The sequence below is a fragment of the Grammomys surdaster genome, unplaced genomic scaffold (genome assembly GCF_004785775.1).
Source record: "Grammomys surdaster isolate TR1022 unplaced genomic scaffold, NIH_TR_1.0 254, whole genome shotgun sequence".
NCBI classification, from domain to species: Eukaryota; Metazoa; Chordata; class Mammalia; order Rodentia; family Muridae; genus Grammomys; species Grammomys surdaster.
In genome coordinates this window covers 491,245-516,721 of record NW_021604695.1, presented here as the reverse complement: position 1 = coordinate 516,721, position 25,477 = coordinate 491,245, and the positions used below count along the sequence as shown (strand labels likewise).

Here is a 25,477-nt window from a genome sequence, read left to right as displayed (position 1 = left end):
TCTCTCACATGATTTCCTCTGACTGTCTCTCACATGATTTCCTCTGATTGTCTTGTTGGCTCTTTGCTGTTTCTGTGTTGTCTTATTTTAGTGCTTGCCTCATGACCGTGACACGACTGTTACACATCTGTAGCTTCTGTCAGCCTGCTGTCACATGCTGTCACACACCGAATCACACACAGTGGATTTTACTTCTTTCCTCCAAGGCATGGCACTATATTCTCGAATGTGCTAAAAACGTAGAAATGTGTGGCCATTAGTAAACTTACCTTTTAAATGAACGTAATAAATTAAAAACTGTTAATTCACAGGATTACCATTTCTTACAATCTCAATTCCTTTGTATGATCCAGACTTAGATCCAGTATCATCTCCTTCTTCCTGGAGGACTTCTATAACACTTTTTGTATTCCACTCTTAAAATGTAATTTATTCTTTATGATGTGTGTGTGTGTGTGTGTGTGTATGTGTGTGTCTGTTTGGATGTGTGTCTAAGTGCCGGTGGAGGCCAGAAGAGGGCGCTGGATCCCTTGGTGCTTGGAGGTGTCTGTGAGTGACCTGGTGAGTGTAACTCTCCAAGAGCTGTGCATGCTCCCAACTGCTGAGATATCTGTCCAGCCCCTGGTGGCAAGTTCCCTCAGCCTTTCTGTGACTGAATACTTCCTTTGTAAAAGATTTGATTTCAATTTACACATATATGTATATGAGTGTGTGTATGCCCGTGCATGCTGGTACCCATAGAGGTAAGGGCTGGAGTTACAGGCAGGTGTGAGCCACACATGTGGGTGCCTTCTGTAAGAGATCCAAGCATTCTTAACCACTGAGCCACCTCTCTAGCCTGTCAGCTAGAGAAAAGGCAATTTCTGCATATCTGTGACAGTTTGGTATGAAGTGGCCTCCCATAAACTCGTATGTCCCTTGCCAGTAACACAGTTGGGAAAGATTATGGAACCTATAGAAACCTTTAAGAATACATGGTCCTCTGTGGGTAGCAGGGTTGGGAAAGATTATAGAATTTTTAGGAAGTAGTAGAGTCTGGCTAGAGGAAGTGTGTCACTGGTGGGGCAGACCCTGGATTACAGGATTGCCCTACTTCCTTGCCTAATGTCTTTACTTCCTGACCCACTGGGGTGTGAGGAGTCCTAGGTATATCTTGGTTGCTATAAGCTCTGCTGTGCCTCCTCCACTAAGATGGGCGACACCACCTCACACTGAGGCAGAAAACAAACCTTCCCCTAAATTACTTTAGCCAAGTGTTCTTATTACAGCACCAAAAACTAGTTAATACAGTATGGAATTCCAAGTGAAAGGTTTGTGTTTGTGTGTAGTTTGTACACGTGGAGGTGAGAGGACAACCTCTGGGAGTTGGTTCTCTCATTCCACCAGGAACTGAACTAAGGTCATCCAGCTTGGCAGCAAGTGCCTTTAACCACTGAACCATCCTGCCGGCCTTCTTTCAGTAGATGTATAGTAGGAGTCTATATGAGAGTGCGTACTGGAGTGTATGTACATGTAGTGTGCCCGTGGAGGTCATAGGTCAACATCAGGTGTCTTTTTCTATTGTCCAGCATCCTAGTTTTTGAGACAGGATCTCTCCCTGAACCTGGAGCTCACCAGATTGGTTTCGACTGGCTGGTACCAGACCTGAGGAATCCTCCCATTTCCACAGCCCCAGTGCTGAGATTACAGGTTGAGATTATAGACACACTGACACATACATGTGTACATGTTCATGTATGTGAATATGGGCATACATGTGTCACATGTCAAAGACACAGGACAATCTCAGCTATCTTTCCCCTTGGTTGGGATAGGAACTTGCTTATCCATGAGCATGGCAGACTAGCTATCTCTTGCTTGGTTTCTAGTTCCATCTGTCTGGAATGTTTCTCTCTACCCCTTCATTTTCTGGTCTATTTCTGGGGGGAGGGGCAACAAATAGATGCAGTTTACTTTTTTAAAATAATTTTTTAATTTATATGAGTACATTGCAGCTGTCTTCAGACACACACTAGAAGAGTGCATCGGATCCCATTACAGATGGTTATGAGTCACCATGTGGTTGCTGGGAATTGAACTCAGGACCTCTGGAAGAGCAGTCAGTGCTCTTAACCACTGAGCCATCTCTCCAGTTAAATACAATCTACTAGTCTACATCTTTTTTATTAGAGAATTTATGTCATTGAACTCCAGAGTTGTTATTGACAGGTGTACATTAACTCTTGTGTTTCTGTTGGGTTTTGTACTGTTTGGTGTTCTCCTATTCCTCTTGTGCTTAGTCAATGTTCTAGTAGCATGGTTTGTTCTTTGTGACTCCCTAGATGTGTTCACCTTTTTTTTTTTTTTTAAAAAAAAGGGACCCATCTACTTTATATGCATGTATGTGTACTGTGTGTGTGTCTATCAGATCCCCAGGAACTGGAGGAGTTACAGTTGTGAGCTACCTTGTGAGTGCTAGGAGTCAAACTCAGATTAACTGCAAGAGCAACAAGTGTTCTCAACTGAGGAGCCATCTCTCCAGCGCCATGTTTACCTTTCTCTTCTGGCCAAAGGAGTCTTCCAAGGATGGGTTAACGTTCATGAACTCCCATAGTTTGTTTTCATCATGAAAAGTGGTTCTTTCTCCTTATTGTTATTGTCTTTCAGAACTTGAAATAGAGATTCCCTCTGGCTGTACCACCCAAGAAGGAAGATTAAAGAAGTGAGCCATCAAATCTGGCTGTCTTAGTTAGGGCTTCTCTTGCTATGAAGAGACACCATGACCAAGGCAACTCTTATAAAGAACAACATTTAATTAGGCCTGGCTTACAGTTTCAGAGATTTAGTCCATTATCTTCATGGCAAGAAGCATGGCAGCATGCAGGCAGACATGGTGCTGGAAAAGGAGGTGATATCTATGCATCTTGATTTGAAGGCAATAAGGAGAGACTGGCATCCTCTGGCAGCTAAGAGGAAGCCCTCTTCTCTAATGGGTAGAGCCTGCACATGGGAGGAGACCTCCAAAGCCCACCTCCACAGTGACACATTTCCTCTAACAAGGCCACACCTCCTAACAGTGCTACTCTCTATGGGCCAAGCATATTCAAACCACCACACTGGCCCACCTTGTTTTCTGAGGCAGAGTCTTTTACTAAGGCATAGAGCTTGCCAAGTGGCCCACAAGTCCTATGGATCTGTCTGTCTTTTTCTCTCCAGGGCTGAGATAGTTAAGTACAAGCCACTATGCCCAACTATTTACGTGGGTCCTTGGGGATCAAACTCAGCTTTGTACACGCTAGGCAAGCACTCAACCAACTAAGCTACATCTGTATCCCCAAATGTGATCTATTAGTAGAAAGAGGGGAGCTTTGAATCAAATAGAACTGAGTTCAAATTACGTGTCAGCCTTTTAGAAGGCAATTTAAATTCTCTGCTCTTAATCTCATCTCTCCTACATTAAACTAATTTTTTATCTAGATGTAATGACGTAGAGATCTAATACAGGGCTGCCAGTGAGAGCAGTTTATGGAACCTGCCTTCTTCCTTCTCTTCCTCTCCCTCCTTTTCCCTCCTCCTCTTTGTCACTGGCTCTGTAGCCTTGGCTAGCCTGGAAGGCTGGCCTCAAAGTCCTAGAGACTCCTCCAGCAATCCTCCCACGTGCTGGGATTACAGTACCACCCCACACCTCCTCCTTGCCTTCCTTCATGCACCAGAGCTCAGGCAGGTATCTCTGGTGTTTCTCCATCGTTCCACACTGCACAAGGCCCATTGGTATGTTTTTCTGTGCTTTCTCTTAATAGAAATATCTCCAAGGGAGAGATTTAAGGAATTCCAGATCAAATCATATCCTCTACAAGACTTCACTTATTTGAAACTTCTGCGTCTCCAGAAAACCAGAGAGCAACAGGGAATAACCTTCCACAGGAAGATCAACAACACAGAAAATAGTCTCCCCAAGTTGCTGGGCCCAAAGATCAAGTAAGCTGAACTCTTAGCTGGTAGGATGGTTGGATGTGCGTATGCAGGAGGCAGAGATGCTGAGGAGGGGCAGAAGTGCAGAGGGTCAACCTAGACACTGAGTGTGGGGGTAAGACAGCTCAGGAAAGTCTGGAGTTTGGTATCCAGGCCTGCATTCACTGCCTCTCATTCACATGGCTACTTAAGGGCATCAGCCATTCATTTCCTTGGGGACACACAGTATTATGTTTAAAGACTTTCAAAAAGCAGGAAGGATCTTCTGGCTATGGCAGAAGTCTATTTTGCTGGGCCCTTTGACTCAGCTCCCTCAGGAGACTGCCCACCTATGGGAGCAAGCTCTAGTATACAGGTAAGAGCTTGCCTCGCAGTCAGTCCAATCCAGGTTCAAATCCCAGTCTGGTCACTTGTTTTGGGTCTATGTCCCTGATCAAGAGATCTGAATTCTCTAAGTCTATGCTTTGTAGGCAGTGGTTTCTGAGTCTCAGAGTCATTGTAAGCCAGTAGTTACACAAAATATTACTAAGTCATACTTAATGCTGACAGAATGCTCAGTGCCAAGCACTAAATTATCTATCCCTAAAGGTGCTGTGGTTGTCACTCCATTTTTCAAGAGAGAAAACTAAGATTCACCAAAAAAGTTGCTTGTTCAAGGTTACGTAGGTAGGAAGTTGTAAAGCCAGGATTCAAGGCTGAGCAGCTGGTTAAACATCTGCCTTTTGTCTAGTCTGAGTCTCACAAATGGCGTGGGACAGATCCACACTGAGATCAGGCTTTGGCCTTCACTTGAGGACTCGAAAGGCAGAAAAAGATGTACCTGGGCTTGCAGGAGCACCGCCCACTTTCCCCCTCCCATTTGAAACCCACGTATGGTAAGATAGTAAAGCCGGGTGTGGTGGCGCACACCTTTAATCCAAACACGCAGGAGGCAGAGGCAGGCGCATCTCTGTGAGTTTGAGGCCAGCCTGGTCTACAGAGGGAGTTCCAGAAAAGCCAAAGGTACATAGAAACCCTATCTTAAAAAAAAAGAAAGAAAGAAAGAAAGAAAGAAAGAAAGAAAGAAAGAAAGAAAGAAAGAAAATAGAAAAGAAAAGAAAAGAAAAGAAAAGAAAAGAAAAGAAAAGAAAAGAAAAGAATAAAAGAGGTATCAGTAATGGGATCAGTGTCAATGTCCCTGCTTCCCTGCTTCTTTGGTGGCATTGGCATTTATTCACTAACACTTCCGGTTTGTTCCACCAACACTTCCGGTCTGCTGGCCTTCATAAGAATGGCAACCCATGATTTCCAGGTTGGTTTTCTTTTTATGGAGTATTCCTAGTTCCAGCTTTCCAAAGGTAGAAATAAAACAGACCTGGTGTCTCTGGTGAGTCTGCACGGGGGTGGGGGTGGGGAGGGACAACATGGACCCGGAAGTAAAAGGTAAAGGGACTGCTTGCTGTGTAGGCACCTGGCCTGTGCCCTCCTCGGAGGGGCAGGAATGACGCCTGACTTGTATATTAGCTGAGCTCCAGCTGTACTCAGCTGATAATCTTTTCTCTATGTCTAACCTAAACGGCCTAACTTTTCTCCTCCGCTGCCATAGACAAAAACCAAACACGCAACAACAGGGTTGTCTGTAAAATTAACCCCAGTCTGAACAAAGGCCAGGGTCTCTAGCCTGACCGGAGAAACTTGTTTTTATAAACAGAGAGGCCACCTCTACTCTGTGTCCCTGTCAAAAATCGGCAAGCTCTACTGCGTCCCCAGGTGTACACTCTGAACAGTGCGTTTTCATAGGCAGCTCTCGTTGTTGGAAATCCCTTTCCCATAGGAGCTTTGAATTAAACAGACTGAGCTCCAACTAGGCAACCTGAACTTTATGCCTGGACTTATTGTCCACCAGGCTGGCTCAACAGCACAGGGTCATCTGCTCTTCGGGAAGCTTCCTTCTGGCGACTAATAGTCCCTAATTTCCTTGACTTCCAAGTCCAGTCTCTCTCACATATCTCTAATCCCAGACAGCAGCAGGCAGGCTCCCTCAGGGTTTGAGTTTTCCCACTTTCTTTGGAGGTGTGAATTCTCCAGGAGGGCTTTCATCCTCAGTAAGGTCTGGCAAACTGGCTGTAAAAACAGTTCTGACAAGCAGTCTGTCACATTTCAGATCCAGGTATGGTCATTCAGTCAAATGTCCCATGGTCAACACCAAGTTTGGTGAACTCCCCAAGGAGGCTATAGTGGGGGTCTTCATGAAGGTCCACAAGACAGAGGATGGAGATGTTGTGGTAAGTGTACCAAGAGCTTTCTTCACTCTGATGCACAGCACAGATGGGCTGGGAGTGTATTGCAAAGAGCAGAAAGGCTTAGAAACACATCTTTCTAGACTAGATGATATAAGAAATCGTGTTAGGTTGTAGATGGCTCAGGGAGTGACAGCGCTTGTAGCTCAAGTCTGACAAACAGACTTAGGTCCCTGGAGCACATGGTAGGAATAAAGAACTGACTCTCGAAAGTTATCCTCTGACCTCTTCCTGTGCACGACAGCAAGTGCGTGTGCACACACACACACACACACACACACACCCAAAAAAAAAAAGAAAAAGAAATGGAGCTAAAGAGATGGCCCAGTGGTTGAGAGCACTGGCTGTTCTTCCAGAGGCCGCAGGTTCAATTCCCAGTACCTACATGGTGGCTCACAACTGTCTGTAGCTCAGTTCCAGGGGATCTGACTCCCTCACACAGACAGACATACCTGTGGGCAAAACACCAGTGAACATAAAACAAGAATAAATTAATCAGAAAAAAGAAAAGAAAAATAGTATTCCCTTTTGAGAGATAAGGGCCTACAACATTGCTATGGTGGTACATGCCTTTAATCATAGTGCTTGGGAGGCAAAGGAAGGCAGATCTTTCTGAGTTTGAGGCTGGCCTGGACTTGACAGTGAGTTCTAGATCAACCAGGATTACACTGTCAGACCCTGTCTCCAAGGTAAAGAAAACAAATACATGATAAGGATGTTGTGGTCGATCTTTGAGGCGTTTGGGGACCATGAGAGGAGAGGAAAAGGCTTTGAGAGACTTACAGAATATCTTAATGTATTACAAGGAAGCAGAGTGGGTAACTGAGGAAGAGAGGGAACCAGCTGGAGATGAGGAGGTGCCCCCCCCCCAGGCAAGTGGGGGGAAGGGAATGAACAAAAATAATCCCTGCACATAGCTATGACAGTGTCGTGATGGCGGGGAACGGGGAGAGAACTCCACTGGCAAGACGTTAGGTACAAGCATGAACACCCTGAACCTGAGCCAGAGCCTGAGTGAGGAAACTGGGTGTAGAGCTTCTGAGAACGTGCGGACAGGTGGATCCTTGCTAGGCAAACTCTGGGCCAGTGAGACCCCATCTCAAAAAAACAACAACACAAACTAATGTGGGTGGCTCCTGAGGAATGACACCTAAGACTGACCTCAGACTTCCGTGCACGTGTGTGCACAAGAGCACACGCCCACATACAGAGAGATGTCGTGATGAAGCCCATTACTTTGTATACAGAGATGCTGTCATAGAAACAAATGTGTAGCTGGGGCTGCTGCTGCTCAGTGCTGCAGTGCTTGTCTAAGGGGCCCTGGGTTCGATCCCTAGCACTGCAGTGAAGGATGGGGGAGGGGAGCAGACTGGGGGGAGAAAAAGATGGGGAGTGGAGGAAGCTGGAAGCTGGCTCATTCCCTAAGTGCTCTTGCTGTGCTTGTAGAGGACCTGAGTTTGATTCCTAGCACCATTGAGTGATTCACCACCACTGTTAACTCCAGTTCTGGGGGATCTAACGCCCCCTTCTGGCTTCCATGGGTACCTGCACACATGTGGCATTCACTCACCCAGACACATAAAAATATAATAATAAATCTCAGAGGCTGGAGAGATGGTGCAGCAGTCAAGTGTACATACTACTCTTTCGGATGATCTGAGTTTGATTCCAAGAATCCGTATCAGGCAGCTCAGGGGATCCACAATGTATCCCCGGACTCTTCTGGACAGACCCTCTTCTGTACTCTACAGACACATGCACGCACCGCCAATCCATCTACACATAGTTAAAAATAAAACAAAAGTAAATCTAAATCCAATGGAAATCTAAGTCCAATGTGGCCAAGCAGAGTTTGATGCTCCTACCTAATCAGCAGTACTTGGGAGACTGCTGGTCATGAGTTTGAAGCCAGCTTAGACTGCATAGGGAGATCCTGTCTCAGGAACAAACAGCAATAACAAAACAATAGAGCAAAAGAAACGCCTAGTGCAGTGACTCGGTCACCTTTTAGCCCATAATGAGTATGGGGCTGAACACAGGTAGAAAGGCATGGACCTGGCAGAGCCAGAGCCCACCTGGGAAGGGGCTGTATATGGTTGCCTGGAGCTGGAAACCTGCTCTATCACTGGGTCCTTTCTGCTGTGCCTCAGCTAGGACATCTTCAAGGTCATCCTTATACCCCCTTTCCACGTGTCATCACGGCTGTGAATGCCCTTTCCCACTGGCCCGAGTGTCTGTCAGGGTGCCTGGGTCCTCAGCGTCCGCCAGCAATACTGACTTAAGGGTTTTTTGTTTTGTTGTTGTTGTTGTTGTTTGACCTCTTGGGAAGGTTATCCTTTTGTTTAGTAAACCGGTAACTTTAAACTATTTCCACCTACCCCCATCCATGGTGAAACAGAAGAACTCCACTCTCTTGCCATGGGATGGCCTGAGATATTTAAAGAACATCATTTTGGTCTCATTCAGCGTTTCTGCAGCCAGGCTCAGCGCCAAGGCTCCAGAGATATCTTTTCTCAGGCAGAGGATCTTCCTCTCCAGCTGCTCTTTCCATCACAGTTTCGAGCCCCGCCCCCAGTCCCCCAACCCCTTTGCATGCATGTGTGTGTGTGTGTGTGTGCGTGCGCGTGCACACACACACACACACACACTCTTCCTGCTTTTCTGCCGTGTGTCAGGATTTCCGAATTCCATTTGTGCCTCCCAGCACAGGGTACCAAGATGGTAGCTGAGGATACCTAGGCCAGCTGGAGGCATGGAAGATGCGCAGATGGTGACTTGGTGAGAAGTTGTGTAAGGAGCAGGAGTGACTGAGTCCCTGCCATAGAGGACACCCCTCACCCCAGTGCTAGAATGCCCAGGAAACAGGTGGGGACTGGAGGAGAGGCTCAGATCTCAAGGTGTAGGGGACGAGCTTCCCCGAGAAGCAGGCACAAGATTCTTTTTGTCGTGTTCTGCTAAAATCTGTGTGGCACTGAGGAAATCACTTCCTTTCTTTGGATCTGTGACCTCATCACGAAGTGTAGAGATTCTGCAAGGCCAGTTGCTGCCTCTAACGTGTGACTTCCTGTGCATACACATTCATTCAGCAGATTCTTGCATGTCTGCCCTGTTTTAAGAACAGCATGAGGTGCCAGTGTGGGCCAGTGTAGACCAACCCGGCTCCTGCCTCCTGTATCACATGACCCAGTGAGGGACAAGCGATAAACAGACGAGTTACAAAGATGGAAATAATTGAACATTGTGGCTGCGTGTGGACTGGAAACCAAGAGACATCTTACATGGGGTAGTGATATTTAAACAAAGAATGTTCCAGACTGAAGGGCAGAAAGTTCAAAGGCAGGAAGGAGGCAGGGACTAGAAAGGAGGGCAGGGTGGCTTGAAACAGTGCACACAAAGTTAGGGGTATGGTGTCTGGAGTGAGGCCAGGCTGGATAGCTGGGCAAGGGTTTGCTAGCCCAGGCCTTGACAACAGAAATGAGGACTTTCATGGTATCCCCAGGGTCTTTGGGAGCAGTTTTAGGGGTCTAGCTAAAGAAATGACCTGATGTGACTCAGGTATGGATAGAGCCCACACAGGACAGTGCTGTCCCCTCAGAGGTCACATCCAGTTACTTTGTGTCTCATTATCCTGGGCAAACCCTTAACCTCTTTGTGCCTGTTTCCTCTTGTGTTGGCAGAAAGCATGGACTCTGAAGACAAACCAGAGTCAAATCTGAGGTTTCTTGATTCTGTGCTGTGTGACAGCAGCCAGTTCTCTTAGGCTCAGCATCTTTGCTATAAAATGCGGATGCACAGATACACGTAGGAGCTACGTCAGAGGTTAGTTTTTGAAGCTTAAACAAAGACCCACACTTGGAAGCCAGGGGCTTAGAGGCTGCTCAGTAACAGTGCCATCATCGCCACCACCATTGTGAAGGCTGTGATTAGGAACTGCATGATTGTGAACCAGCAAATTCCTTTTTTGAGCCTTCTTTTCCATATGAGGGGTGTTGGGGGGTGAGAATTCCTATGCCCCGAGGCAGTAATGAGGATTAAATTTGTGTAAATTTCCTCCAGCCTGTAAGGTCCCTTGAAAGTCAGCCATGTGGTCTCTGTGCAAGGCCTAGCAACGGTGAGGAGTGGCCATGGTGCCCACTGAGGACGGCAGGCTCTGGGCACTGGAGGCTCTGGGGTCACTCATATCTGCTCCCCACATTGCCTGAGTCTCAAGAAGCTGGAGTGAGACTCTGGATCTGAACTCCATCACCTCCTGTTCTCGTCATAACTCAGCCTGCTCAGGATGGTTTCTTAAAGGGGTCCTGACGGCAGGCATGGTGGCTCACTTTTAATTCCAGCACTCAGGAGGCAGAGGCAGGTGGATTTCTGTGAGTTCCAGGACAGCCAGGGCTATGTACAAAGACTCTGTCAATAGGTGCTGTACACTGTATGGACAGCACATAGGCTCACCTGTAGTCTCTATCACTTTTGCATACACGACCACCGAGGACTTATTCTCAAGAACAGGAACACCACAGGATCCGCAGCAAAGGGTCCAAAGGTTCTTAAAGTCAGTGGACATTGAGAAAGCATTATGGTCCATGGTGTGAAGGTGGCTGGGAAAGGAAAGGCCGAGAAGACAACCAGCCTTTCTCTTTTGAGTCTTAGAAGAGAAAATGGGTTTACTCAGCAGAGAGAAGTGCTCCAGGGCCAGGCACCATGGTGTTATGCCTGTTCTAGCACTGCTCAGCAGGCTGAGGCACGATGGCCTTGGACCCAGGCAAGCTTGGGCAAATGAGCAGGACTCCAGCTCAAAATGAATGGATAAATTTGAGACTGGACACAGGGAGAGTTCAAATACCGATGTGAGCAGGCCCGAGAGCAGAACCCTGCATGCCGTGTGGTACTGGGATATTGCAGGGCTGTACAGGACCCCACCTTGTTCCAGGTCTGGGAACTGTGCTGGTGGGTAGTGGATGGAGCCCTGGGTCTCTCCTCCCCTCCCTGACCTCATGATTCCCACCTAGAAAGTCTGCTGCTGGATCTGGCTTGTCTGTGAGGTTTCACGGTCTGTGACTTCTCCTTAGGGCCTTCACCAGGCCTTTCTCCCAGAAAATCAGCGAGAACCTCGGTCCTTCATCCTTCTGAGCTTGGGATCAGAGTTGATACGAGTAAGAAAAGAGAAGTTTTATGACATGGTTGACGAGGAGACGAAAGCGAAGATAATAAAGATGGACGTGGACTATCCCAGGTCAGTGCGGAGAGCGTGCATACACGTTTTAGATCCACTGACTAAGGCTTTTCATTAGCAAGGAGGGCAGCGAGGGGGAAGGGTGAGAGGGAACAGGAGAGGGGTGCAGTATGCATGTGTATTTGGTGTATGTGTGTGTGTAGTGTTTGTGCGTGTGCGTATGCGTGCACGCACATGATTGTGTGTGTGAGTATGTGTGTGTGTTAGAAACAGTGCTACATGTCCCCACTTTTTTCATTTAGACAGACGGCAGGGTATTCTCAGGCTCATTCAGGTTTTTTTTGTATGTAAAAAATTTAGCCTTTTTTTAAAAAGATGTATTTATTTTATTTAAATGAGTACACTGTAGCTGTCTTTGGACACACCAGAAGAGGTCATTGGATCTCTTTACAGATGGTTGTGAGCCACCATGTGGTTTCTGGAAGACCAATCAGTGCTCTTAACTGCTGAGCCATCTCTCCAGCCCTAGCCGTTTACTTTTTAAAAGCTTAAATCAATGCACGTGCATTAGATTTCATTGTGGCATTTTCAAACAAAATTTATTTTCTCTTCTATCCCTCTGACTTACCCTTGTCCCCTTCTGCCCCCCCACACATAGTCTTGATATTTATGTACTGTTTCTAGGATATATTAGAGAAACAATATGATGAGCTTACCAAACCCTGCACTGGACAGACTCATTGCTCAGGGCAGTTAGATATATAAGTAGGAGCCACTGAAGCCAGGCATGGCAGCTTAGGCCAGTAAACCTGGCAGTGGGGAGGTGGAGGTAGGAAGATCAGGAGTTCAAAGCTATCTGGTGAGTTTGAGACCAGTCTGAGCTACATGAAGCCCTGTCTCAAAATTTTTAAAAAAAAGCAAAAGAAACTGGGTAGATTTAAGAAAAATCATGAGCAGAGCAAAGAACACTTTGTATGTGGGTATGGCCAAGCTTCAGGCTGTTGGTGAAAGAGACAACTTGGAAATCACTGATGGCTTCTTCCAGCGTCAGGGCGCCATTTTCGTCGGCATCCTGAGTGTCTCTATTAAATGGGCTTCCAGAACAACCTCCTGGACAGTTGATGTAGGGAGCCTCAGCCCCTCATATGATGCCTGTGACAGGGGCAGCATTTGTGAACCTCAAACTCCTGGAGTTTTCCTTTGGCTGAAACATGCAGCTGTTTGGAGCAGTTGCCCCTGTGGTCTTGGGAAGTGCCTTGCTGTACCATCTTAGTGCTGCCAGACAGGATTGTAACCTCACTAACTGTTGAACTCAGGGTCTCCTAGACTGCACAATCACCTAGGAAATAGGGCCAACATGTAGCTTAAATGCTTTGTATTTAAACTGGGGCATCTAGCCTATGAGTGTCATAGGCTAGACAACCAGAGAACTACCCCTTCAATGCCCAGGTCATGACACACTACAGTATAGGAGAGGTTGGGGTTTGGAGCTAGATACTATTTACCCAAAAAATAGACTAGAAACCAGCATGGCCATCAGTGCCTGTAGGTGACATGCAAGTTTGTCTACCTTGGACTCCAGGTCCTGTAGGGATGTGTAATTATGTGCCTGTCCCTCATAGATTTTGGCAAGTTCCCTTGTCCTCTTCAAGCCTGTACTTCATGGCTATGAAATGAGTTAGCTTTGAAAACTAAAGATTCAGCCACTGTAGCAGGTGTGGTGGCACTTGACTTTAGTCCAAGCACCCAGGAGGCAGAGGCAGGCAGATCTCTGAGTTTGAGGCCAGCCTTACCCACAGATCAAGCTTCAGGATATCCAGGCTACACAGAGAAACCCTTGTAGCAGAATACTTCCCCCACTACAGTTTATAAGAGACTCGATAATTTGGGAGGAGCTAATGTGGGAGGAGTAAGGAGAGGAAGAGGGGAGCTAGGAGGAAAGAAAGGATGTAGGAGCCATGGAGAACCACAGGTCCAGACCGTCCTGGGTAACAACTTATATCTAGGTTAGTTAATTGGGTAACACTTCTAATTGTGTGAGCATCTTGTTAATTGAGCATTACCAAACATATAAAGCCTTTGGATAATCTTTAAGCATTAGAGTCTCATTTCTACCGGGTACCGCTTGGATGACGGGATGGTCTGGGCTTAGCCAAACATTGTGGAGACAGGGTGGTAGATTGGCAGAGCCATCTCCTATGTTGGCATCTCGTGGGTGCCAGAGCCAGTGCTTTTGGGCCAGCATGAGCTGTGGTCAGAGTTGAGCAGCTGCAGGAGCACACCACTGCTCATAGCCTCAGGCCTAGCCTAGTCGGGAATAGGGTAGCTAATTTCTAGCTACCAACATGGTATCACTCAACATGGCACTGAAAACAGATGCCCACAGTTAGCTTTCATGAGTGGATGGGGATATTACTGATATTTAAAGGTCTGTGTAGCCCACTCTGACTGCTGGGTATTGTCTTAGGTTGATCTCCAGAGCTCGCAGTTGCCTTCATCATGATCAATGTTATTTAGCCAGGGAATGCTCAAGGTTACTCTAGAGGTATTAGGCTAGCCCCCTTGGACAAGTGAGTCCAAATAAGGCAGAAGAAGTTTGGCAATGCCCTTCTCTTCCTGTGGTATCAGAAGGAAACAAGCCAATAAGTACTGAGCCCATCCCGCTTTACTGTCTCTCCCCGAGTTGCTGTGAGGGATGGGCTGAGGTGGGATCAGGACACCTTGACCAGCCCAGGGCAGCCACTCATCTGTTTCTTTCAAGATTTGTCTGTTCTGGGCATTTCATGTAAAAGAATAAGTGTGTGTGTGTGTGTGTGTGTGTGTGTGTGTGTGTGTGTGTGTGTCAGAGAGAGATAAAGAGACAGAGAGACAGAGACTGAGGAGAAAGACTTTATCTGTTCATCAGTTGAATATTTGGGTTATTTCTGTTTTTACTGCTATGGACAATGCTGTTGTGAATGAACATCTTGCACAGGTTTATATATGAACCTATTTTCATTTCTCTTAAGTATATTCTTGATGGAACATTGCTGATGGTGTGGTAACTGTATATTTAACCTTCTGTGAAGTTATCAGGCTGCTTTCCAAAGCAGCTGCACCAGTTAGCATCCCTAATGCTAATTGGTGGGGACTTTGACTCACTCCAGATTCTGAGCATCTCCATGCTGCTGACAGTGGCTGTCTCCTGGGTACCAGTGGTGTCTCGCTGTGAGGCACCCTCATCCCACTGTAGTTTTTATTGACCTCTCCCCCAAAACTGATGACTGATAGCTACATTTTTTTTTTGATAGGGTCGTGCTATGTAGCTCAGGCTGTCCTAGAACTTATTGTATAGACCAGGCTAGTTTCAAACTACTCCTCCTGCCCCCTTGAGTGCTGAGCTTACCAGCATGTACCATGAGCAGCTTTCCAATAGTCTATTATTATTTTCAATTTATTTTATTATTGTGTGTATGTCTGTGTGTGTTCATGATGTGTATGTGTGGGCACATATGAACCATGGAGCTCCTACAGAGGTCAGAGGACAACTTTGTAGAGTCTGTTCTCTCCTTCCACCTTCCCATGGGCTCTGGAAATGAACCCTGGTAGTCAGGCTCGTGTGGCAAGCACCTTTACCCACTGAGCCATCTTGCTGGCCTTCTTTTGCCTTTTTGAGACAGGGTCTCATTATGTAGCCCAGACTACTCTCCAGTTCCCTGTGTGGCCCAGAGCTACTCGCAAATTCACGGTGATCCTCCTGTGAATGCTTTGGAAGTACTGAAATTACAGGCATACATCACTCTCCCTGTTTTAGCTAGGTTATTATAGAGTGTAAAACAAAAGTTAACTTCAATTCACTTTATTAGATTCAATATATCAAAAGTGTTATTTCAACACATTATCCATTTGAAAAGTAATAGTTCACATTGCTTTGTGGTTGTGAGTCTGAGTCACGCTGGCCACATTTCGGGCACTTACTCTAACCCACTTGTGGCTCCTGGCCATGGAGCAGGGGAGCACAGACTTTAGGGACCGAGTTGGTAGAAAGGCAAAGGAAGTAGAGAAGTGTGGGGGAGAACAGAGCTAGGGCGCAGAGCGTATGTTTAGGGTTTAGAAGGAGCAGTGGAAACATCCGTTCAGCATGGAGGGAGGGCAGAGGCCAGGAGGGGCCCTGGAACGCAGCTTCTGTGTTTGCCCTTCAGTGATGAAGACCTGTGTCAGAGTTTCCTGGAGGAAAACGACTGGACAATCTTTCGGAAGGATCTCCTGCGGTTACTGGTGGAGCCCCTCAACCGGCAGCCGTTCATCCCAGTCCAGACCAAGAAGAAAGAGATCTACGACCCTAAGGCTTTGTTCCTGGATTTGTGTAGCCTCGAAAAGAAGGTGAAACAGCGCCATCCTGTTTTTCTGGCGCCCCAGAAATACCTGCCCCCCTTGAAGATCGTCCAAGCCATCTCAGCACCCCGGCACAAAATCCGAGAACTCCTGCCTCAGTATAAAAACGCAGGGGTCCTTGTTTAGAATAAATAAAGTCTTTCGGATTAGCTTCTCTGTTCTCTGCATGACTCCCATGGGAGTTGCAGGCGTAGGGTGGGGAAGATAGAGAGGCATGGTCCCCCTTGACACTTGAGGACAAGAGTGGGGAGAGATGGATGCCCAGGAGGCTGGGGTGTGTCTTTTACTGGGGAACTAGTATGACCATTCCCCATCTAGATGGAACTCCTTCACCCCAGTCAGTAGATGCCATGCCAGGAACCAAGGGAGGCCAACTGTTGCCAGTCCACACACTGTGTAAGAAAATCAAGAGACCTAATATTTTAGAATATTCCTACTGGGTATTTTTAAGCATGAGAAATTAATTGAAAATAGTTTAAAGAAAACACATATGGAACGTGTTAGGCCTGCAAGCTGTGGGCTAGGCCTCTCTGGTTGAATGGCAGGGTTGGCATCCTATGATGGCACAGGCTCTGGTTGAACAGCAAGGCCCACCAAAGACAAGCAGGCAGTAGAGACAGAATTTGGGAAGACTCCTTGGTCCCCCACCCCGTACTCACTTTGGGGTACCTGTTCCCATACAGCCTCAATACCACAGACTAATCATGCCACCTCTCCACATGAACACTCCAAGGCTTGAAAGAGGTCATGAGATCACAGGAATCCTCTGGAACCCCCATGGTTATGGCCACTCACACTCACCCGCAACATTGCAAGGAAAGGCCTGGGCCCTGGACTTTGAGTCAGGAGCCCTGGAGAGCCTGGCTGTCACCCTCCCTGGGGCCCCTTGAGTAACATGAGTCAGTCTGGTGCTTGAATGTCTGTCTTCCCCAGTAGTGAACCGTGCAGTCGACAAGCTCAGTGGACTGCACAAACTCGGAATTGACTCTGGGTTCTTGCCTTTGGTGTCCCTGGACGATGCACTGTAACCTCAAAGCCAAGTAAGCTCTTTATTTCTAAGGAAGGTTAATCCTGGGGTAAGGGCCCTGAGGGAGGACAAGCCGTTTATAGTCATGCTGCCAAAGTAGGACAAGAATCTCATGGTCACCCACTACATAGTGACTTGGAGGACAGCTTGGGCTATGTGAGACCCTGTCGACACAAAACGTCAGCAGTCCCGCAGAACAGGCTGTGACCTACAAAGATCAGGTACCACTGTCTGGGACCTAGGGAAGTAGGGTACCTTACTAGGGATCTCTTTCAGTTGTGGTTGGTGGCTCAGAAATGGTGGTGTAGATGTCTTCATTCATGAGATATGAGCTTTTGGGGCAGTTGCTCTGGAGCAGCTAAGAGGAGGATGAGGAAGTCTGTGTTGTTCTCTAGGCACGGGCTCTATAGCCAGCATACAGAGCCAGAGGCTCCTTTAGGCTTTGTAGGCCTTGTGGTCCCTCTTACAGCATCAGCTTCACCTCATGGAAGAGATGGTAGAAAAGAGGTAAACAAGAGTCCATGGCTGGTGAAGACAAAGTAAATGGTAATTTGGATCTAACCCACTGGTCATAGTTTGCTGCTCTCCACAAAGATAGATGCAGGCCTTGAAGGTTCTTGAACAGATGTAACTTGGGCAGAAAAAAGAAGAAGGGCTCCTAAGAATTGAGCACCCACAGGACAGCCATCTTGCTAAGTGTCTGACTGTGGGATCCAGTGACCTGCTGGCTCCTGACAGCTCTTCCCCTTTGGGCTGTTGAAGTGATATGTGTATAAGAAGGTAAGATTTTCCTTCATCAGGACATTTGGGTCCTACTTCTTGGGAAGTGAGAGAAAAGCTTCTAGAATGTTGTTCCACACATTCTCTGTGGCAACGATGGGTAAGAAATGGACTCAAAACTGTCCATGGTAACACACAGCTAATCACCAAACTCCAGAGGCCTCACTAGACAATACAGAGACCCTGGCTCAAACATCAAAATGAGGAAAGGTGAGACAAAGGTGAGGGCAGGAAAGAGGGGGTTAAAGAGAGGAGAGAGAAAATCAGGATGTGGGAGGAAGAGAGAAGCTAGACAAGGAAGGCTAATCCTGGGGTAAGGGCCCTGAGGGAGGACAAGCCATAGGGTGGGCTTCAGGAACTCACAGGGAGCAAATTACGGTTCTCTGAGATCCCAGGGCAGCAACAGGCATTTAGAGGGAGGAAATCTGCAGAGGTGAGTGTCCTCTCCACAGACAGCAGGGAGCTCCTGTGCGGCTGTTCCTATGAACTCAGTGACCAAGCATGCGTGATTGAGCAGTGTGAGCCTTCTGCTCTGCCCCACCATCCTAAGGTCAAACACAATGGAAGTGCTTGGTACACAGCAGAGGTAGTTAGTACCATTTAATCAAGGGCCCTATCACCAGGGACAGCTTCCCTCACCAACTGGACCAGACATCAGAGCTGAACTGACAGTCAGCAGCAATAAAAGCCATCAGCAAATGACTTGCTGTGCAGGGGGCCAAGCCCATCCCACTGTCTACTCTAATGACCTGGCTGATGTTAACATTAGGGGGCAGCCTGGCAGGTGGAGGTCAGAGGTGTCACTCGCCTGTTGGCAGACAATGGGGAGGGTGCTCCTTAAAGGATTGGTGGGGAAGGGGGTGGGGCAGTCAGGGTAGGACAACTTCTGAGCTTCAGAGCTGCAGAAAAGACTAGTTCCCAAGCCTCTGCCTTTCTACACTCTGCCCCCGACCTGAAGCAGACTGCCATGCAGATCTGAGGTCAGCATCGCTCGAGGAGGACAAACCAGGTCTAGTTTTGGAGAGTTCCTTCAGAAGGTAGATATGATGTCACTTGGCACAAGTGTTAGCAAGAGATGATGGTTTCACATGCAGAGGCCTGACAGACGCAGATCCGAGCACAGGTCTAAAGTTCCAAGAAGCTCACAGTCCTATTCTTAAGAAAAGGAAAGGCGCTGGGCCTGGTGGAATATCACCATATTTGGAGAGGCTGAAGCAAGAGGCTTACCACAAGTCTGAGGCTACCCTGGGCTCCACAATGAGACCCTGTCTCTAAAATAAAGACAAACAGCGGGAGAAGGTTCTGGGCTTAGGTGTGAGTGTGTGGTACTGTGCAGAGGTGTTCTGGTCTGGTTCTCACTACAATGAAACATCCCAGGTTGATTTATAACAAAAACTAATGAATTTTGTTCAAGGTTTTCAAAGCTGAAAGTCAAAGTATCATGCTGCCAGCCCTGTTGAGGTCCTCCTTGGTTGCTCACGTAACAGCTAACATGACAACATTGGGAGTCTAAGAGGGAGGTCACACGGTGAGACAGGACAGACCAGGCTTGGCTCAGCCATTTTTTTTTAATTGGATATTTTATTTACTTACATTTCAAATGTTATCCCCTTTCCCAGTTTCTGTTCTGAAGACCCCCTATCCCATACCCCACCCCCCGCTTCTATGAGGATGCTCCATCCACCCACCCACTCCCACCTTACCGCCCTGGCATTCCCCTACACTGGGGCATCGAGCCTTCACAGGACCAAAGGCCTCTCCTCCCACTGATGCCAGATAAGGTCATCCTCTGCTACATATGCAGCTGGAGCCATGGGTCCCTCCATGTGTACTCTTCGGTTGGTGGTTTAGTCCCTTGGAGCTCTGGAGGTCTGGTTGGTTGATACTGTTGTTCTTCCTATGGGGGACCCTTCAGGTCCTTTTGGCTCAACCTTTTATGATAACTGTTCTTGAAAGACAACTGGGGTCACGAAAGCTACCTTAGTGCCAGGTGTGGTACCGCACACCTTGAGCCCAGCCCTGGGGAAGCAGAGGCAGGTGGATCTTTGTGAGTTCCAGGCCAGCCTGGGCTACATTGTGAGACTGATCCACCTTAATCTCTTGAGGGTAGCATCTTCCCACATAATCCAAGGGCCTTCCACGTGGTCCTGCCTCTATTGTTTTGAGACAGGACAGCCTGGGCTGGAAACTCACTGTGAGCCAAGGATATGCCCTCCAGTTCCATTCTCTTTGCCTTAACCTGAGTCCTGGGACTACAGGCCTGCACCGACACACTTAGTTGTATGTGATGCTAGTGATCTGACCTGGGGCTTCGGCTGAGGCAGGCAGCCTACCACTGAGCTACGCCCCTATTCCATAGGTCCCACTTGTCTCTCAACATTACCACACTAGGGCAGAGCTGCTAACACATGAACCCATAGGGATGTACTCAGACTAAACCACAGCAAAAGGTTGACACTTACTCTGAAAGTATCTCCTGGCTATTAACCAGGAGGCATTATTCAATTTGTTAGAGAGCCTGAGGCCCAGGACGGCAAAAGCCTTGTCTCACCCCACTTGCTTGTTGGGTGGCTGATCCAGGCAGCCTGTGTGCCTTCTACACGCTGCCCACTCCTGGTTAGTCACTTTTGAGTGTGTGCACTGCTACGCCACTGTTACTCATCTCTCCCCAGTGAGCCACCTGTTTTCTGGAGAGAAATTCTGTGTACCCAGTCTCAAGACTGCACGAGACAGAACACGCTCGCCCTCCACCATGATCTCCCATATGTAAGTAAAGCACACTCAGCCAAAAATAGAGGCCCCTGGCAGTCAAAGCTTCCACGGTTTGGGGGAAATGGAAAAACCCATTTGAGAAACAAACAGAGGGAGTACTGCCAGTGTTTATTATAGGAAGGGTTTTAAGAGCCCTTCTTGGGGCTGGAAGCAAACACATTTGGTAACTCTCTAGTCCTCGTTGTGGTGGGAGGGGTAATCTTCCCTTCCGGTCCAGGGAACCTTGAGAGGTGAGGTGGAGAGCTTTTGGACAGCCCAGGTCACTTTGCCCTGGTGCCTTGCTGCCATGTTTTTGACAAGGGACTTAGTTGCAGGCCTGTCACTGGGACTGTGGGATGACCAGTTTCTAGTGGCCGAGGAGTGAGACCAAAGCAAGAAGAGAGGCATTCGTGGGTGGTGCAGGGCTGTGACCTTTGGGAACCGACATGGGAGAAGGGGAGAGAGCTGGGGACATCGAGAGGAGACAGCACTCTGGGACCTTTCCTTTCTAGGGCTCATCACTCTCCTCTGTCAAGGCTGACCCCCGGATCATGTGCTACTTTGCATTCTGTTGCTAGGATAAAACCCTCTGATCAAAACCAAGTTGGGCCGGGCGGTGGTGGCGCACGCCTTTAATCCCAGCACTTGGGAGGCAGAGGCAGGTGGATTTCTGAGTTAGAGAGTTCGAGGCTAGCCTGGTCTACAGAGTTTCAGGACAGCCAGGGCTACACAGAGAAACACTGTCTTGAAAACCCAAGCCAAAAAAAAAAAAAAAAGTTGGAAAGGGTTCATTTTAGCTTCCTGGCCCATCATCAAGGGAAGCCAGGGCCAGAGCTGGAGGTAAGAAGTTAACCAGGGGCCGTGGAGGAATGCTGCTTACTGGTTTGTTCAATTTGCTTTTTTATATAACTGGGAGCAGACGTGATACCATCCACAGTGGGCAGGGCCTCCTACTTCAATTAGCAATCAAGAACATCCACACAGATGTGGCCACAGGTCAATCTGAGGGAGGCAATTCTTCAGATGAAGTGTTCTTTTCCCAGGTGACTCTAGTTTGTGTCAAGTTGACAGCTGAAGTTAACTATGACATTTTCTTGCCACCCCCCCACCCACATACACATAAATCAAGATGAAAACAGCCAGAGAATGAAGAGGCCTAAGGGTTAGAGACTAGATTGTTTCCTGATTTAATAGTTGTCTTGTGCTATGTAAACCAATCTCCTTTTCTTGGGGATTAATACATTCTTTGACCTATTTTGAAATTACTTAGAAAAATACACCCACCAGGCAATGGTGGTGCAAACCTTTAATCCCAGCACTTGGGAGGCAGGCAGATTTCTGAGTTCAAGGCCAGCCTGGCCTACACAGTGAGTTCCAGGACAGCCAGGACTACACAGAGAAACCCTGTCTCAAAAAAAAGCAAAAACCAAAAAAAAAAAAGAAAAAAGAAAAATACACCATAAAATGGGTGACTGAAAAGATGGCTCAGTGGTTAAATTGCATGTTGATAAGAGTTTAGATCCCTAGAACTGGCCACACTAAGAGGCCATGGCTGCCTCTCTTCAGTTGCAGCCTGAGAAGGCAGAGACCTGGAATCCCCATATGGGGGAGCTCTGGGTTTGATTGAGAGATCCTGCCTCAATAAGACATGAGGGCAATGGAACATGATTCCAGCATCAGCCATGGGCCTCTACATGCACTGCACGGCCTGTACGTGTCATGCAGACATACATGCATGCAGCACATCTTGCAAACATACTTGTGTACATACATATACATACAACACACAGAGAAAAATGGAAAAAGGAAAAATAACAATTGGCAAATCTGGGGTCAGAGGTGTTCAGGAGCCCTTTGAATCATGCTTGCAGCTTAAAGTTATTTTAAATTATAAAAGGAAACCACATACAATTTACCTACCATCTTAAATATATATATGTTAACTATATATATTTCAAACAAGGTCTTACTGTGTAGCTCAGGTTGGCCTCTAACTTAAGATCCTCCTGCCTCACCCACCCCCATGCTAGGATTACAGACATGGGTCACCACACCCAGTATCATCCTAACTATTTTAAGTGTACACTGGCATTAAGTACATTCAATTCAAAACAAAAGCAAAAACTGTGGGGAAAATTTAAGAAGGCCACCACAGCGAGGGCTTCCACCGCTGTGGCGGGTCCCACATTCAGGGAGGAATCCTATGGTTCCAGCGGCCTGGAGGCCTTGGCGGCGACAGGCCCCAATAAGTCCTTGGTTCTAAAAAGGTTTATTGTCATGGGAGATGATAGATGGATCTAGGCGTACCCCCCAGAACTCAGGGCAATCCCGAGTTATATAGGGAGGGAGAAAGGGAGAAGATTGGGGTAGGATCTGAGAGAGGCATGTTTAATTTGCTCTGTCCTCTGGCCTTCATTAATATGTAAATCCCTAGAGCCCGAGGCCTATAGCCTGGCCTATGTGACTAAACAATGTAATTCTATGGAGACCATGACTGCTTTTTAGGATCCTGGGTTCTGGGGGGCACCAAACTCCTGCCTGTTCTCATGCAGAATCCCACCCAGAATCTACAGAGTCTCGGGGTTCTAGGCACCTGCTCCACCATGACCCAGGATACCCTTACGCAGTCCCACATCAAACAATTTAAAAAAATACCAACCAAACAACAAAACACTCTAATGGTAAATATATACTATTATATAATTGTCCAGTCCCATGGTCTGGAATGTACAGCACAATACCCATTCCTAACCTAAGGTGTGGACTCTGGTGTGGATGATTTATCCTCTGTAGAACTGTCCCATCTGGTGAGAGATGCTGACAATGGGTGTGGTGGTTTGAATGAAAATGGCCCCCATAGGCGCATAGGGAGTGGCACTATTGGGAGGTGAGGCCTTGTTGGAGGGAGTGTGTCACGGGGGATAGGCTTTGGGGTTTCGGAAGCCCAAGCCAGGTCCATTGGCACTCTCTCTTCCTGCTGCCTGTGGATCTGGAGGTAGAACTCTCAAGCTCCTCCTCCAGCACAATTGTCTGCCTGTGTGCCACCATGCTCTCCCATCATGCCAATCATGGACTAAACCAGCCCCAGTCAGATGTCTTCATTTATAAGAGTTGCTGTGGTCACGGTGTCTCTCCATAGCATTAAAACCCTAACTAAGAAGTTGGTACTAGGAGTGGGGTAAGGCTGTGAAAGGCCTGACTCTGCTTGTGTTTGGAGGGATGTAGACTTTGGGACTTCGGATTGGAAAAGTAATTGAATGCTTTAAGCAGGCCTTGATGGGTCATACAAGTAAGAAGACAGTGGTGATGACGGTGACTTGAACTGTGTAGGCCTGGCTCAAGAGGTTTCAGAGGAGAAGAATTTTAGTATGTGGCCTAGACTATTCTTTTTTGGCAAAGAACGTGTCTGCTTTCTGCTCTTATCTCCCCCCAGAAAATCTGCCTGAAGTTAGATTGAAGAGTTATTAACAGCTTCTGTAGAGAGTTTGAAACAGCCTAGTGTTGACGGTGTCACTCACGTGGTTATTAGTAGCAGCTCTATACTGAAATGGAGAAAGCTGAGCAAGGAAAACTATAAAATGTACAGTTTGTAGATAGGAGGGGCACCAGCACGTGTAAACAGATGTTTAAAAAGCCCAGTGCTAAGTGGAATAAAGGGAGCAGTGACCTCAGAGCCAGACCCCACCCAACTTATGAAAAGGAATTAAAGCTTAGGACTGAGTCTTGTGGTTTGGATCTTTAATCTCAGCACTCCAGAGACAGAGGTAAGCAGTTTGAGGCCAGTCTGGTCTATAGAGTGAGTTCCAGGAGAGCCAACCATACACAGTGAAGGAAACCATCAAAAGCAAAAAGCTAGTGAATATATATAATTGAACAAGGGGGCCGTGCCAGCTCCCAGAAAGCAGCAGAACTTGGTAACTTTGGCCGTGTGGTTCTGGCTTTAGAGTCAGGGATACAAGAAAGGGGTTATGGAATCTTCCTCCATGACTAAGGAAAGCTGCTGAGATCAGGATCGTGTCAGGGGTGCCTGATTTTGAGTTGTGTTTTATTTGACTGGGCTTATTTGGGTTGGAGATTTACCGCAACAGGTGCCCATGCATGGAGGCCTAGTGAGGCCACTGTTTTAAGCTTCAAAGGTGAAGCCTGGATTGTCTGGGAGACCAGAAGATGTGGGAGATGCCAGAATTGTGGGACACCTGCTGAGGAAAGCTGCTAACAGGGAGTGAAACCAGCCCAAGAGAGAAGTGTGTTAAAGTCAACCATGCTGAAAGGAATTGAGATCCGAAGAGCCCTTTGACATCAGACGTGGAGATCCAGAGTTTGGAGTTTGCCCAACTGGCTTTTGGTTTTGCTTTGGTCCAGTATTTCCTCGCTATCCTGCCTTTCCTCCATTTTGGAACAGTAATGTATATCCTGTGCCATTATATGTTGGAAGCATGGGCTTTTTGACTTTGATTTTATGGATTTTTACATGGTGTTGAGACTGATAGACTATGGGGGAGCTTGAAGCTAGACTGAATGCTTTTTGCATTATGATGTGGCTACAGGACTATCTGGGCTAGGGAGGACAATGTGATGGTTTGAAATGACCCTGTAGGCTCATAGGGAATAGCACTATTGGGAGGTGAGGCCTTGTCAGAGGAGGTGTGTCACAGGGGTTAGGTAGGCTTTGGGATTTCAGAAGCCCAAACTAGGCTCGGTGGCTTGCTTTCCTCCTTGCTACCTGCAGATCTGGTTGTAGAACTCTTAACTTTCTCCAGCACTTGTGTCTGCCTGCATGCTTCCCACCATGACGATAACGGACTAAACTTTTGAAACAGTAAACCAGCCCCAGTTAAATGCTTGTCTTTACAAGAGATGCCATGGCCACAGTATGCTGTTCACAGCAATAAAACCCTAACCCTAAGATATGGGGGAAGCAAGACATAGGCAAGGGCAGGGAGTGTATGGCAAATCTCTATACCTTCCGCTCAGTTTTGCTGTGAACTAAAACTGTTTCTTTTAAACATTCGGTAACCGTGGCCTTTAATATCTAAATAAATAAGTCCTGTAATTATAATATAGAAATGTCTATAAGCAAAAATAGATTTTTTTTTTTTTTTTTTGGCAAGAATTGTTCTGAGGCCTAGAGGCACAGCTCAGAGGTTA

General features: G+C 47.2%; 1 protein-coding gene across 4 annotated transcripts in view; it reads left to right on the top strand.

The window, feature by feature from the left end:
* Positions 1-15,922, top strand: part of Cnbd2 (cyclic nucleotide binding domain containing 2) — a 56,826-nt gene extending 40,904 nt beyond the window's left edge. For 2 of the 4 annotated variants that reach the window (XM_028775262.1, XM_028775264.1), the window contains exons 10-13: positions 3,780-3,957; positions 6,095-6,215; positions 11,294-11,457; positions 15,579-15,922. In XM_028775262.1, the coding sequence (XP_028631095.1) occupies positions 3,780-3,957; positions 6,095-6,215; positions 11,294-11,457; positions 15,579-15,897 (782 nt within the window). In that variant the 3' untranslated portion in view covers positions 15,898-15,922. The remainder of the gene's footprint in view (positions 1-3,779; positions 3,958-6,094; positions 6,216-11,293; positions 11,458-15,578) is intronic. The other 2 variants (XM_028775263.1, XM_028775265.1) reach the window with 2 other exon arrangements.
* The last annotated feature ends 9,555 nt before the right edge of the window (positions 15,923-25,477 follow it).